The sequence below is a fragment of the Gadus chalcogrammus genome, chromosome 3, assembly GCF_026213295.1.
Source record: "Gadus chalcogrammus isolate NIFS_2021 chromosome 3, NIFS_Gcha_1.0, whole genome shotgun sequence".
NCBI classification, from domain to species: domain Eukaryota; kingdom Metazoa; phylum Chordata; class Actinopteri; order Gadiformes; family Gadidae; genus Gadus; species Gadus chalcogrammus.
In genome coordinates this window covers 24677350-24692691 of record NC_079414.1, presented here as the reverse complement: position 1 = coordinate 24692691, position 15342 = coordinate 24677350, and the positions used below count along the sequence as shown (strand labels likewise).

The 15342-nt window shown below is 44.7% G+C and overlaps 1 protein-coding gene across 2 annotated transcripts in view; it reads right to left on the bottom strand.

Moving 5' to 3' along the window:
- The window catches only part of rptor (regulatory associated protein of MTOR, complex 1), a 142879-nt gene extending 129688 nt beyond the window's left edge, over positions 1-13191 (bottom strand). Inside the window, exons 1-2 of one of the 2 annotated variants that reach the window (XM_056586914.1) lie at positions 12696-13191; positions 11800-11971 (exon numbers count right to left, since the gene is read on the bottom strand). In XM_056586914.1, coding sequence (XP_056442889.1) covers positions 11800-11964 — 165 coding nt within the window. In that variant the 5' untranslated portion in view covers positions 11965-11971; positions 12696-13191. The remainder of the gene's footprint in view (positions 1-11799; positions 11972-12695) is intronic. The other variant, XM_056586915.1, reaches the window with a different exon arrangement.
- Positions 13192-15342: the final 2151 nt, after the last annotated feature.

Genomic DNA, 15342 nt, shown 5'->3' with positions numbered 1-15342 from the left:
GATGGATCAGGACACAAGCCAAGTAAGCAGATGATGTTAGGGTACAGTTTGAGATTGATAACTTCACCCCACTTGGCCAGACTTGGGTTAGTTGTTGTGTTTCGTAACGAGGGAGTAGAGCTGAATGTACGTCTACATTCCTGCCCTGCCCTGCTTGAAGCAGGAGGCTGCAGATAAATTGCAGTGTGCCTCCCAAGCTGTACTGCTCCTGGACCAACAGTGTGTCTCTGTCACTTGTATATAGGTTAGTAGTGTCTCCAAGTCTGCTGGAGCCCGGTGTAGCCCAGAAACGGAAGCCCACCGGGATAGAGACAGGGTCGGGTAAACAATCTCTGAAACAGATCAACCATCGATTCTCCGGGCCCGGATCACACAGACGCGGACGCACACGCGCACGCACACAGGTTCCTTCAGCGCTGGCCAAATACGGTGAATAAAAAACAGCAGTACTCAAGTACACCCAGAAAGACGGAAACGTTTAGCATGTTTCCTTAAGCCCAACAAGCTTCCAAGCTGCCTAACATATGCACTCCACTTATCGCTTATGCTCACAAAATATCAGGCGGTCTGGGATAATATTTCACTCAAGTAATGACATCGATATCCACTGAAAAAAACAGATCAGTCTCACTGAGTCTTCATTGCGTGACAGGAGACCGTTTTTAAGCACCCAAGCTCCATAAAGCATCCGCAGTCCTTCAGCTGCCTCCTCGGCAATTTGGCATTGACTACCAATGCAATGGCAAAACCCCATTTGTCTCCTTGCTGTGCCAACCAGCCCCATACTGACAATCAAGAACACCCCTGCGTTCCAACACCTACCCATACAACCATGGTAGTTAGCATGCCAGAAAAAGATGTAGCATGTCCAAAAACGTAGTATAGAAAATGCGCTACGCCAGAAATACCAGGATGTTATACTACATCCTCTGCAGCAGAAGATACGTCACATCGACTGAGACAACGATACTCGCTGGGTGGCACTACAGGTGTGCTCATCAGTGGAATCACGGGTAACTGATACTGTACCGCAGCGACTAATGAGTTTAGCTGAAGTAAAAAGAAAAAGTACAACTCATCGATATCCTCCGTTGTTCCTGGGTGTGCGTCATGCTGAAGATTACCTCACGTTATTTTCATGCTGCATCACTATGACGACCTTGAAATTGAGGGGGGAGGGGGGGGTGCTATCTTCAGCTGATATCTGCAGTGGAAAATGAGGTACCTTGGGACCAAAGCAAGTTGAGAAGAGATGAGCCAGGTATCAGGTAATGTATAAAAGCCATAAGCTATTTTTATTTTCGCGTGATTTGTTTTTTCGCAATTCAGCGAACGCACGCACGCACGCGCGCATACGCACACGCACACGCACACACAGACGCTTGAAGCTTCGTCATCCGGTCAGAAATAGACCTTCTCCAGGTGACTCGCACCGCCTGACAATCACCCACAAATCCCTGGACCAGTCGGGCCAAACCATGAAGGTCTGCCTAGCTTTACTTTGGACAGGTGTGACTTCCAACACAGGTTATAAGGGGCTGATGGGGTTTGTTTTCCTCCAACTCTGTGACTCAGGACCCTTGTGTATCCTGTGCCTGACGTCCAGACTCCAGAGCGGATGTCAGTTATGTTCCCTCATGTCCTGCAACATTATGGGCGGGCAGGGTCATGATTCTGTGATGTCAAATGTTGAGGAACACAAGGTTCGGTTATAACAGCATTTGATACGAGCGTCCTGTAATCAAGATAGGCCTCACAGTCCATGTCACAAAAAATCGCTTCATTGCTCAATTATTCCACAGTGCACCGCTGCGGAAAGCAGGTTTTAGATTAATTTTTGGTCATTTCTGGCATCGACGTGCCGCCATGTGGACATAGTTTGTGCCCAGTTTCATGGAGCATGGCAATCAATGCCCAGGTCGATACCAGGTAATCGGCAAGGTCTTGGCCAGGGGAAGAGAGTTACATCACCAGGTGCTGGTGCAACAGCTCGCTAAAGTCCGCCAAAGTAGATTTGCCAAAGCAGAAAGTGTTCTTAGCCATCATCTGCTTTTGTGCACTCTGGGCTCCAATTAACCCCGAGGTCAAAAGCAAACTCTTTCGACGCATTATGAGATTTGTAAAAGTTGGTTTTGTGAAAGATTGCAGTCTGTTGCCGGGGGGGATGTTGCAATATGAGGCCGCCTGCCGCATTTCTCTCCTGCTGTCCCTCACCTTCACACGACAGTACCCAAACACACACACGTCGCACACTACACGATAATTACTGTGTGTTCAGTGGGTATGGGGATTTACCGATGAAGAACGGTAGCAATAAATGATACCAACAAGAATTGTGTGGACCGCTTTCTCAACTTGCAAAACAACAATTTGTCTATTCACTATTCTATTCAGTATTTTAACTAACAGTTTCATCCAAAATCAATTGCCATTTTATATCAACATGTATATGCACACTATGGGTGTAACACACACACACACACACACACACACACACACACACACACACACACACACACACACACACACACACACACACACACACACACACACACACACACACACACACACACACACACACACACACACACACACACACAGTTCTGGAAGTCTATCCTCCAGTTCGTGTGTTCTTTTTTTTGCACAATGGCCACATTACCTTTTTTGTGGTGTGGATTTCATAAATAGTCCTATTCCTTTCCAAACCTAAGGCTGTGAGAACCTTTATCACTTAACATAGGCCCCGTCCACACAGAGCCGATTCTTTGGTGAAACCTTGTGCATTTCGGCCGGACGGAGCCGGCGAATCCGTTGCCCGAAACCTCACATTTCTGAAACCATGTCCGAGGGTGGTTTCAAATCTATCCGAACCTTTGCGGTTTCGTGTTAGGATTCGTGTGGACGCCTGAAACGCAAACGACGACGTCATCAGCCCCCCACCAGCTGGGTGACGTCAGAGTTGCGTTGAAGTTTTTATTTATTATTTTATTTGTCTTCTTTTTGTAGCTTTAAATACAGCCCCTTGATACATGTAATTACTAACCGTACATAAAAAAGTATTTCTGCTCAATTTAAAAGGTTGAATCTCATCGTGACTGAATGTTTGTATACAGCGCGCAGGCTGTATGCACGCACAGGTTTGATGCGCCTTGCGCCTCGAATATTTACTGCGGTTTCGCAATGAATCCGTCGTAACAGACATATTCCCGAACCGCATAAAACGAAAAACCAGATAATTTTCGCCCGTTTCGGCTCCGTGTGGACGGGGCCTTAGTTCTTAACCAAGTAGGTGATGCCGCTGCCGCAAAGAGCTTTGAAGACGGTTGAAAAACAGTGGACCTAAACTAATTGACATAAAACAACCAAAGCCCAATAGTTGTTATCGTCATCATTGAAGAGTTCAAAGAGTATATTTAAGAGTTGTGGATGATACAAAAGACCACATATTGTTATTTTGGTTTAACATAAATATGATAACATTAGAATTCATCCTAATCAAGACAGACAATGGTCAACATATAGCTTCCCTATTCACTTGATGATTTTGTAGCCTATATTATATTTAATGATCAGGCGTTCACACATATAGTCTTGAGGACTCACAGGTAGAACTGAGAGGGGAAAGGGGAAGGGAAACAAAAATTAAGAAAGAAAGACAAATCAAGAGTAATAGCAAAAGCATCCATAAACAAAATACATTTAATGTTAACAAATTATTAATGAAGGTTCAATGAAAATGTTATTGAGGAAGAACCTCATCACTCTCATCCCTTAGCCTATACGGAATTTCTAAGAGTGAGAAAGAGAGTGAGTAAGTGTCGTCAGTCCGGTATCATGACGAAGCTAATTAAAGCCACGACCTCTCTTCCACAGGCCAAAGGAAAAGGTCACTATGCTAGTCCCACTCAACTGTGGAAAGAGTGTCCGCACACACATTCTGTCCATCACCTTCTCCTACTCATTTCCTCCTAACCTAGTAGCTTGACCTTCTTACCAGTAGATTTTACACCAGTGTTTCCCCCAGCACTGTAAAAATATTTAATGCATATTTTTTTATTATGCATTAACAAAGTACAAAACTGTCGTGGGGAAAGAAAACATACTCTCCCCCCCCCCCCCCCCCGGAAGGGGTTTCACTAGGGGCAAAATACCCCCAAGGGACCACCTTGACTAACATTTCCTGGGGACATTTCCTGGGGGAAACACCGTACACAAATAGGTTCAAAACCCTAATCAACCCTACATACTAGGGGTGTAACGGTACACAAAAGTCACGGTTCGGTACGTACCTCAGATTTGAAGTCACGGTACGGTACGTAGTTAAGGGGGAAATTAAAGAAACTGCTTGTTTGTCAACAACGGAGAATGGCCGTAGATCAGCAGCAATGAAAACACCAATAAACTTGGTTATGGCATTTGCATTTCTGAATTCCCAGACAGGGGTTGTTGAAATAGTGTCGTGAGTTGGGTTTGCACAGCTCGTTGTTTTTTTTCCACAGCAACGGTGATAGTAACACCTGGATGGTGCCTCTTCAAATGTGTGTGCATGTTAAAGTGCTGCACGTAGAGTTTTAAATTCCGCGTCGCGAAACAAGGCTTTACATTCGCCATATTAACGCTATGTACGCCACACTTACGCACCGCGGTCCACCTCTGTAACCACCCAGAAGTGCCTGTACCGTGACGGTTCGGTTAAAAACACGGGTATCGTTACACCCCTACTACTACATACGTAACCAACTATTTCTACCGCTGGCTGAATAACAGTGCTCACACACACCACCTGTTCCATCACATGAGCCGTCACCCGGGCGTGTAGCTCAGCTACATCTGGGACGGAGCGGTGCTGCAGACAAAGACCTTTACTACCGATATCAGCCCCACGACATGGACCCCATTAGGGACGAGGGACTGTGCTCTGGCCTTTAACACAACAACAGTGGAAAGGACAGCGAGCCTTGGGGATGTGTTAAGGCCAAAGTTCTGTGTTAGAATAAAAGGCCGTTGTGGGCCCGCGCGGGAAAAAAATGTCAGACGGATGTGTGTTGAATATCTGCGGGCAGAGGGCAAGGGGGGGGGAAAAAATTTAACACAATAACAGTTTAACAGAGGTTAGGCTTCTGGTTGCTGTTGAGGAACATAGAAAGATATTCCTGGGATATTGTAAGGGAGTGACTGATGGTGCTTGAAGGTTCGGCTTTGGAGCAGACGTTTTGCTGCCCAAAAAGACCTGAGTATTCTATTTTGGCAATGGCCGAAGTCGCCTAATTATATGTCTTTACTAGGTCCTCTTGCCTCCATTCTCTTGCCTCTCTTGCCTGTCTTGTCTAGGTCCTCTTGCCTCCTAGGTCCTCTTGCCTCCATTCATGTCTAATAAATGTATATCCTTACACCAGCTCTAATTGGTCTAAATCCAGGTACTGCAATATATGTGATGCATTTTGATGGACACTTGGAGTGAGGGAGTGAGATAACCTAGAACCAATGAGTAAACACAGGCCTAGGCCCAGTCTAACCTTCAACCCTGGCAGATTGAATTAATCAAATTGAGCTCCATTGATTGGATCAGTGTCAGAGGTGGATCAGGCGACATTGGATTGGCGTGCAACATACTAGACATCACTCCAGCACCGCTGGCAGCTCAATGGAGACGCAAAGATGATTTACACTGTATGATAAACAGCATGGATGGATTGATGCTTTGCCTGCCTGTCCAATGATGGTAAGTAATAACACAGCTGATGATCATTTACACATGAAGAGACGGATGGAGGGGTAGAACTGTTCAGTCCCATCTCATCATCACATCAGATGTCATTCCCATTAATCCTGTGCATGCGTCAGCTGATTTAAGGCATACATTCTGACGCCCGTGTATATAACCAGTATTAAGTTAATATGTTATGTTTATTATGACGTGTCAATAAATGTCAACATTTATTCCCTCTAAAATTATTCGCATACGTTTCTAGCCCGGCATATATTTTAACTGGTAACAGACGGGTAGTATGTTACAAAGCTCCTCTGGGCGCTAGCTACCACCAGGCTGTCCGCTTAGCATGTGTCAGGGCGTTCACTGTGGGTGCAACGGTGAAATTAATGAAAACAAGCAGCCGTAAGCAACCAGTTTAACCACCACTTACAAAAGATAACCGACATGCCATGCCATGTCAAAAGATAAATTGCGAATCTGTCACGACCTGAATACATTTTGAATAAATGTTGTCGGGCCACGCTAAGCAGATAAGAACAACGTGTCTTGTTGCGCTTAACATAAGCCATGCAGAGGCATGACATCCACAAAGGTAAAGAGGATACATGGATGGATGAGGGTGTAAATCCCTGAGAAAACAGATTGGAGAAGACTAGAGGGCAGAGGCATTTAAAGAAGCCCTTTCCACTGAGTCAATGCACCATCACGTCAATAACAACAGGTATCTTTATTAATCGTGTGTGTGTGTGTGTGTGTGTGTGTGTGTGTGTGTGTGTGTGTGTGTGTGTGTGTGTGTGTGTGTGTGTGTGTGTGTGTGTGTGTGTGTGTGTGTGTGTGTGTGTGTGTGTGTGTGTGTGTGTGTGTGGATTTGACTTTTGAAGTTAATCTAAAGAGGAAAGTCTCAACTAAATGAGATCGTAATACAGGTCCACTGAGCCTCATGGATTTCCGATAATATCATGAATCCTGGCTCTGGGAGAGACAAGTGCAAGAGAGAAGGGAGACAAACAGAGACAGAGTGACAAAGGACAAAGGGGAGAGAGGGAGAGGGTTAAAAAAGAAATGCTGCTGCGTGTCTTAAGACCTCAAGCCTACAAACTATTTGGCCTCATATGCAAACTTTTAATCCAGAGACCAATAAAATAATACATAAAATCAATACGTTTTTGCAAGTATATACTCAAGGTGTCGTAAGCCCACCAGTAGCGGGCAATCACTCATAACAAGTACCCATCAGTGCTCACCATAGCTTTGTCCCGAGTTCCTCACAGCTGTCTCCCACCAGCTTGTCATTCTGGGTAAGCTCTTGTGTGTAATTGGTGGCCATATTCCAGTCATTAATAAATGGCACATGGTTCTTCAGAGGCCAACCAGGCCGCTGCCCCCCCCAGCACCTCCCGGTGCAGGGATCAATGGGCTCTGATTATTCCATTAGTGTGGCTGGCAATAAACGAAGGCTATTAAAATAGCATGGCACATCGATCGGCTCCAGGCCTGCTAGTGAGCGCGCAACAGGTCAAGCGTTGGAATTACAGCTCTGACTCGCCACAGGGACTTGCTTCACAAACATACATTATCACACAGGCGAGTCATTACCATGCTGCTTCAGTGAGCTTCAGTCTGTTCAGCTTTAAGAGTTATCTTTGTCGATTTTTCTAGTAGAAAGGCTGCAATGGGAAGATAGAGGCTTTATTATACATGATCCTAAAAGAAAATATTTAACGGATGTTTTCACAAGTTACACATGCTCATACATGATTTAATTATCACTAAATCATGAATGAAACTTTGTAACTTGAAACATGCATACAAATAAATGTATTTTAGGAATGTGTAAATGAGGGTTGAGCAGGCTATAGCATATGATTAAGTTGGAATATCCTCCAAGCTTTTCAAGTACTATAGATGTAAGCCTATGGCCTGCCGTATGATGAGAATAATAATTTGTGGAGTTAAATATAACCAAGGCTTATGTGCATTAATATGTGCAGCTAATTAACACGTTATTTGGAATTGGAAATAATCTGTGATAACATTTTGGATAAGCTTATAGTGCTAGATGTGTTAAGGTCGAGCTCAAATAAAGTAGAGCTGGAAAATAGATACAAACGGTTGACAAGGTGAGATTTTAACTACATTTATTTAGTTTAGTAAAAAACCAACAAATTTAGATATTGTCATTTTTACACTATAATGTCTAGTGTCTACTTTACACATAGTTTCACTTTTGAGAGATTAACCATAAACTGGTAGTCTCCACAACTTTGCCCAAGAACTAATGAAGGCCATCAGATGATAGGTAATCTTACAACCATTCTGGAGAAAGAGCCATGTAAGCACTTTGAGATGAGTTGGCTTCTACAGAGCGCAGTACTAATTTCTTGTTCATTACGCCCTGACCTGCAAATCACCGGTAGCTGCAAGCATTTGGACTGAACAAACTAATGTGCAGAGCGAAGGTCCCGCCCCCTTCTCCCACTCTGTGGTCCAATCCAGTTCACGAGGAGTAAATAGCCTGCCAATCACCGGGGAGAAGTGAAGGCGCTAATGACTGCGCACCAGCCGCTCAATAAAGTGGGACTGTGTCAATCACTATTTTTCATCTTGATGGCTTCCTTTTGCCAATGATCAGGGCAGCCCATTATTGGTTAAGGGGAGGTATGTGCCATCAAACCCAGAACCGTTCGGAGCTGGACCTGACCTTCTTTACAGTAATGATGGCCATTCCACCTCCCAGAAGCTGTTCTCACACCAATGTGCCAAACAGCCTCTCCCACGCATACACACCGTCGTAGAACGGAAATGCACACACGCGACTAAATTCACAGAAAATTACCATAAACAGATGCACCCTTGCAAATGTTTGTACATTTAGGAACAGAGCCACACAATTGTGACACAAATCGCTTTTGTTGACCTTTATCCACTCAAAGCGAGCGGCATGATGTGTGTGCGTGTGCGTGTGTGTACACTAGAGTAGACTGATTTCCCAGGGTGCAGGGTATCATTCCTGTCCTACTCAATAGACCCATCAGTGGAGCTCTGACTATCCTAACTGTTGGAATAGCAGCTAGCTCTGGAAAGCACTCATTGCTTGCTTTCCATCAGGTTACTACCATCCCCAGGGATTGGTTCCACGATATCCTACTCATTTACAATAGTGTACTTAGAGTAAGATGGCCGAACACTACTAATCATTGTGTTGACTTTGATCGCGATTATGGTATTGGCCTTCCAATACATTTACTGAAATGAGAAGTTATACATAACATACTGTAAATTCAGCATGTAATGAATTACTACGTTTTGTACAAATCTAGTACCATGGCACACACTCGATGTTAGAATTTCCTTTCAGACACATTGTATTGTGCATTGCAGGAAGGGAGTCATGGAGTGTAGCCGTCCGTGGTCCACAGACCACCTCTAACATCGCTGGAGCTGTACTGGCCTTCTAATCCGCACAGTTATTCCTAACACAACCATTATGGATTCCTGCAGTCCGACTGGCTCAGCGGCACAAGCTCATTTGACCTCCGTCTTGACTTATTACGTCAGCCGAGACACAACCCTATTTAACAGCCGATGATTGGCTGAAGTTTGCCGCTTTCAACTTCTTCCATTCTCTTGCCCTGACCTTGAATATCCTGTTCACGCATTTCTCTTTTTATTCCACAACTATTTCCACAGTTTTATTCCCCCCCCTTAATACGTCTGCCATCGAGTGCACCAGGTATTCTCTCGCTTGTGCGTGGGTGGATGGATACAGGACGACAATCCTGACGGATTCTATCCATGTACGACGACAATAAAACACTCACAGATTGAGCTCTCGTCAACCTTTGCACATGCTCGCGTATGCGTCAACATCTCCCTCAAATTGAGCGGGAAGGATGAACGACGCACAGTAAATACACCTTAATTCGCTAGCGGGTTTCCTCCTCCGACGACGACGAGGAAACGGGAGATCGGAGCCCGGAGTAGTTCCGCCTTTTATATCAATATCGGAGACTCATATTTAATGACACGCTTTTACTCAGCGTCGCCCCGGAGCTCCACACGCCCCGCGCCGTAAACCCGGCCATTTAGTGAGCAGCACGGTCGGCGGCGTTAAAATGTCATTCTGCTGGATGTCTACCCCAGGAGCCGAGGAGGACGAGCCAGTGCGGGTTATGTATGACTGTGTGGCACCTGGCATTATTAGAACTATATCTCTCCATAAGTTCGGGGCGAGGGTATAGTCAGGCAGGCAGCGCGGTGCTGGATCAAAAAGGTACCTTTTACCTTTTATACGAGAGCTGCACGGCAGAGAGACGCGGTATAACCCATTCACACAGGAAAGGTTTGAGGTAGAGCTGCCATTGGAATAGCACGCATGCCCCGCAGCTAAATGAAATAGTGGGCACAGGAGCGTAGAAATAATAAAGTTTCACAATTCAGTGCACCGCTGGAGCCTTGTTGCCCTGGGATTTATTTGCCCTCAAAGCACAACGCTAATGTCTAGCACGAAGCGCGGTCCAATGATAACTCAACAGGTAGAAACTTTACTACCCTGCAACATCACTTTTAAAGGTGATCCATAATGAATACGTTGGACTCAAATGTACTGGAGCTTTCAAATTCGACATCAGGAGATACAATCACTCCTAGGAAACAAGCGATGGACCCATCAATTGAAACGAGGAGAAAGCCCAACCCCATGAAGAGCTCCGATCCAACAAGGCGGGCCATTACCAAACGACTAAACTACTAAAGTAAGACCGTTACCCTTAGTATTACAGGTAAGTACTACACAGGTACTACACTTTAATAGTTTAGTTAAATTAAACTATTAGTTTATTTTAGTTAAACTAAACTATTAGTGTTTAGTTGAGTTCAACTAAACTATTAAGTGCTGGGCCAAGGTGGATGAAGACAAAACAGCAACATATTAATCCTCAAAAGGGATTTATTTACATGACAATATTTGAGTCTTCTTATGTTATCAGCCCACAGGGAGGATCACAGATGATAAAAATGAAACAGAAACGACAACATCCAATTACAGCATTATACAGAGAACGGGAACCTAGTCACACAAACCCGACTTTAGATTATTAATAACCCAAAGTCTGACAGGCGACTAGCTCTAATCTGGGTTTAAAGTGCGTTTCACTTTCACTTCTTCTTTTTTCCTTTTCTTTCACTTTCCTTTCAACCCAACTCATGTGGCTGGATCTATAAGTATGTCATTCGCTAACAGCAAACACAATCTGTTTCAAATCAACGTGCAAACTGGCCACTGAAGAAAATAAACATCCTTCTTCTGGGCACTTTGTCCGCTCTCTTCAGTAGAAGATATCAGTAGCAAAACATCAATTAGTAACTTTCAGTTTTTGGTTTCCCAGGATCTACTTCTCACCTAAAAAGATCTGCAATAACATAGTAGGATTGCTGGTTCCGAGGTTAAAATAACCATGATCTCACATGACATTTCTGCATGATAGACCTCTTGCTTCTTCTATTCACGCCTGCTGTGGGGTTTTCATGTGGAGGAAGTATAAACCAAATGCTAATTTTGCCTTAATTGAAATCTCAAACCTGAAAGATTGAATTATAAATCACTACAATTCTGAAGTAGTGAGTCACGCACATAATTGCATTTTCATTTGTATACAAACTACGAGTACAGTCCTGAAAAAATTAACACAGCGTACCGTGCAGGGCTCGCCAATGAGACCTAAAGAATTATATGATATATATTATATTATTAGATTCCCTTTGGAATTCACTCCCCTCCAACACACAAAGCCTCTCTTCTTTCAAATCTGAACACAAAATATACCTTTTTACACTAGCCTTCCCCACCCAACTCCCAACTTCATCTTCATGTTTTACCTCTGTTTTTCTTTTAATCCTAGTCTGTTTTAATATATGTCTGTAACATAGTTTAGATAGGGCAATATGTAAAGCGTCTTAGAGTACCATATTAAGCGCTATATAAATTTCATTTACTATTATTATTATTATTAAAGACATGCAATGCCCGTATAAAACAGCACCTCCCAAAACGACCCAAACAATGGAGGAAAAGAGAAGAAAATTACCCGGTCTTTCATCCTCCAGCTCTGTGCCAAGGCCTTGGAGCCCTCAATCTTCTCCGAGTGGCGTTTCTTCATGAAGGCCAAGGGGAGCTTCCAGTCACTGAGGTCGGGCTCCTCTTCCTCAGCCAGTCCCACAGCCGGTGAATGCAAATCCACGTCCATTTTCATTAAGGCCCTGTAGGGAGTACCACAGAGGGTTATTCTCACTGCAACTTGTGGAATACGTATGGATAACAATGTTTAGGAAACCCTCCAATCAATGTTTGTTTATGATTGTGACTGAGGTCTGTAACGGATAGGTAAACGCAAATGTTCCGATGTAGCGTCTAAAACATCTGGCAAAATAGTGACAGCAGCTTGTTATGTTGTATGCACTTAAGGGTTTAGAGTAGACGGTAGAGAGACAATTAAATTTGTACCTGACAGGCGACATCAAATATGTAAATAAACCATCAGCCAAGTGTGTTTTAAACCAAAAACAAATGCCCAGTCTGCCCTAAATTAATTCATATCAATCCAATTTAGTCATAAAACCTTCATTTAAATTGTAAATCAAAATAGGTTAACATTCCCTGTTACACCTGGAAACAGTTTTGACTTATCTCCACGTGTTTTAACTCCTTATCGTAACACACACACACACTTTTCGCGATCAGACAAGAGGAGTATCCTCAATACAACTTGTGTGTACAAAGGCAGCCGCTAATAGGTGAGCTCCACTCGCTGATCTGACAGCTCCGAGCGTCACGTTAACGATCACACAGAGCCTGCAATGCAGCGTGTCCGCATGGCCGAGCAGCACTATGCAAAGAATGTCTGGAACCACCGCAACAACACAACTCAAGACACATATGGAGCAATGGGCGCTTCGTATGGGAAGGCAAATGCAGCGTTCAGACCTTGGCAGTGCGGTGCGGTTCTCTATCGGGATGGGGGGACCTCGTCGCGTTCTCACGATGACAGACACGGTCGCACAGACAATTCTGCACAAGAAGTTGTACGGTAGCGTCCACAGTCTATAGATGATGTCAAAGCCGTCAAGTCCAAGTTCTACGGGCAGGTGTTTGCAGGGGAACCTGCGGGTCCTCTCCCCACGGCGGTTCGCTACGGGAAGGGGCTCCAGATGAGGCCCATCTTCACACCGACAGTCTGCCACAGCCACGGGAAGGACCGACTCGTGTCACTTTGGGAGTTTGCGGGTTGGTAGTGTCGCTGTGTGTGTTTCGCGTTGTGTGAATTCGTGGTGTTGTGAACGCCAATTCCACCGAAATTCCTGGAAATTTCTCTGGGAGGCACTTCTTCAGCACTTCGGCAAGGGCGCAGCCATCTTGGTATGGACCCAGAATGCATTGCGGCGGCGCGCATGTCAGAGTCGTCAGCAGCGCGGCTGGGCGGCTGACAAATCACAACACAAACAAACCGCAAGGTACCACAATGAATGGTTAGGGGAAAGAAATTATGCCGTTTAAAAAGTAAAAAAGGCGCAATATGTGTATGCATACCGTTTCTCTTTGTGTGAAGTGATATTAAACAGGGCCTGTATAACCCACTAATTGCTAGAGTACTTTAATATTGTTGGCAAATAATAGGGGACCTATCATATTTTATTGCATGGATCTGTTTTTGATTGCTAAAAGTTTATATATATCTTGTTTTATACATTAGGCCTACTTTAAAAAAAAAAATCCTTTATTCAAGAGAGGCAAAAAACACCTTCAGAAGTGAAATCCTTATTTGCATGTTAAAATATTTGAAAAATTAGGGCAGAAGTATTTATAATGTGGTCTGCTACCACACATACTAAAGTTTATTTGGAAAAAGATTCTGCATTCATTCATTGCAACACGGTGGTATTTCCAGCAGCGAAGACATCCGTGTAAGAGAGTAGACATACACATAAGCAGTATTCTATCAAGGCTTACCCATGTATTTCATGCATGCATGGAGGTACCGTTCCGTGTGCTGTTCTATTGCGGGAAAGGAGAGATAAGGTGGAGCGTGAATCGCATTGCACCGATAGCAATCATCTGTGGTTACCGCAAGGTCGAGCTATCGAGTGCCACCTGGCAGACGGAACCCTAGACAACCCCGGTCTAATCAGATCAGAAGCCGTGCCGGAGCCAGGTTTAGCATGCCAACCCGAGGAGGTCCTCTCTAGCCGAGCCCAGTGAGGGGAGCTGGGGGGGGGACTGGGCAGGGCGGATCCCCGCTGTGGTGCAGCCAGCAGACAGATCAAGGAGACTGAGAAGAGGGGAGCGTCTGTGAGGAGCAGGTGGAGGGTATACGCCACCACAGAGAGGGCCGTCTTGGGAGAGTGAGACCTTCTTGACGTTGGTGTTGGAGGAGGTTCTGAGAAGGAAGAAAAAGGGAGAGGGCGATTTTATGCAGGGACAGGTCAAGGGATGCCTTTGGCATCGGACCGAAGGACAGTTAAACAAAGTTTAAATGGTAGGGACGTATGACTAGATACATGTCAGTTTGTGTATGATGCTTATTATTGTTCATTTATGCTAAATGAATGATGATGCATACACGTAATATGCTTATGTTTGTGTGTGTGTGTGTGTGTGTGTGTGTGTGTGTGTGTGTGTGTGTGTGTGTGTGTGTGTGTGTGTGTGTGTACGCGTGAATATGTGTGTGTGTTTTTTTTTATTGTTTTGGTCTCTCTCTTTGTTTCTTTGTCTTTTTGTCTCTCTTTGCCTTTTCCCCAAACGGTTGGAGCATGGGTGTTTGTTCCTGAAAGAGGAGTCATAGTGAGATAAAGCTGTCCCATCTGTCACTGGGAGAGAAATGACACAACAGTTCGTGGTTGCCTTCTGCTTCGACAACACGGAAAAACAGTTGGCAGTGGCTTGTTTGACAGCACTTTAAACAAATGCAACATAACAAAGCATTGTTGAACAAAGATATGCTGAAACTATATATATGTATATTGATGGTTCTATTCAAACAGAGTCTAGCCTAGATTCCACAAATCACAAAAAAGCCAGTCAGCATCCATATCAGAAAACGTAAAAACACAGCCCCAGATACAGGACACAACATGGGAAAGCCTTCCTCAGTGTACTCGTCCCTGCGGTTATTATTGCACTGACCCGTGCTGAAGGAACAGCGCCCTGGCCACCTGGAGTGTATGTGTGCATCTGTGTGTGCATGTGAGGTGTGGTGTGTGCGTGCGTGTGTGTGTACGTGTGGTGTGTGGTGTGTGTGTGTATTTGTGTTTGTATATGCTTGCGTGTGTGCGTACGTGTGTGCATGCATGAGTGAGTGTGTGTGTGTGTGTGTGTGTGTGTGTGTGTGTGTGTGTGTGTGTGTGTGTGTGTGTGTGTGTGTGCGTGCATACGTGCGGGCGTGCAAGCTTGCGTCCGTACGTCCGTGTGTGTGCGTGCTTCCGTACGTGCGTACGTACATCTGTTCATGCATGCGTATTTGTGTGCTGCGTGTATCTCAGAGTGTATCTCAGAGTGTATCTCAGCGCGCGTCAGAGCTAACATATTCCTAGGAGGAACCAACCCAATTTCCAGGGGTGATGGAGGTTGACCCAAA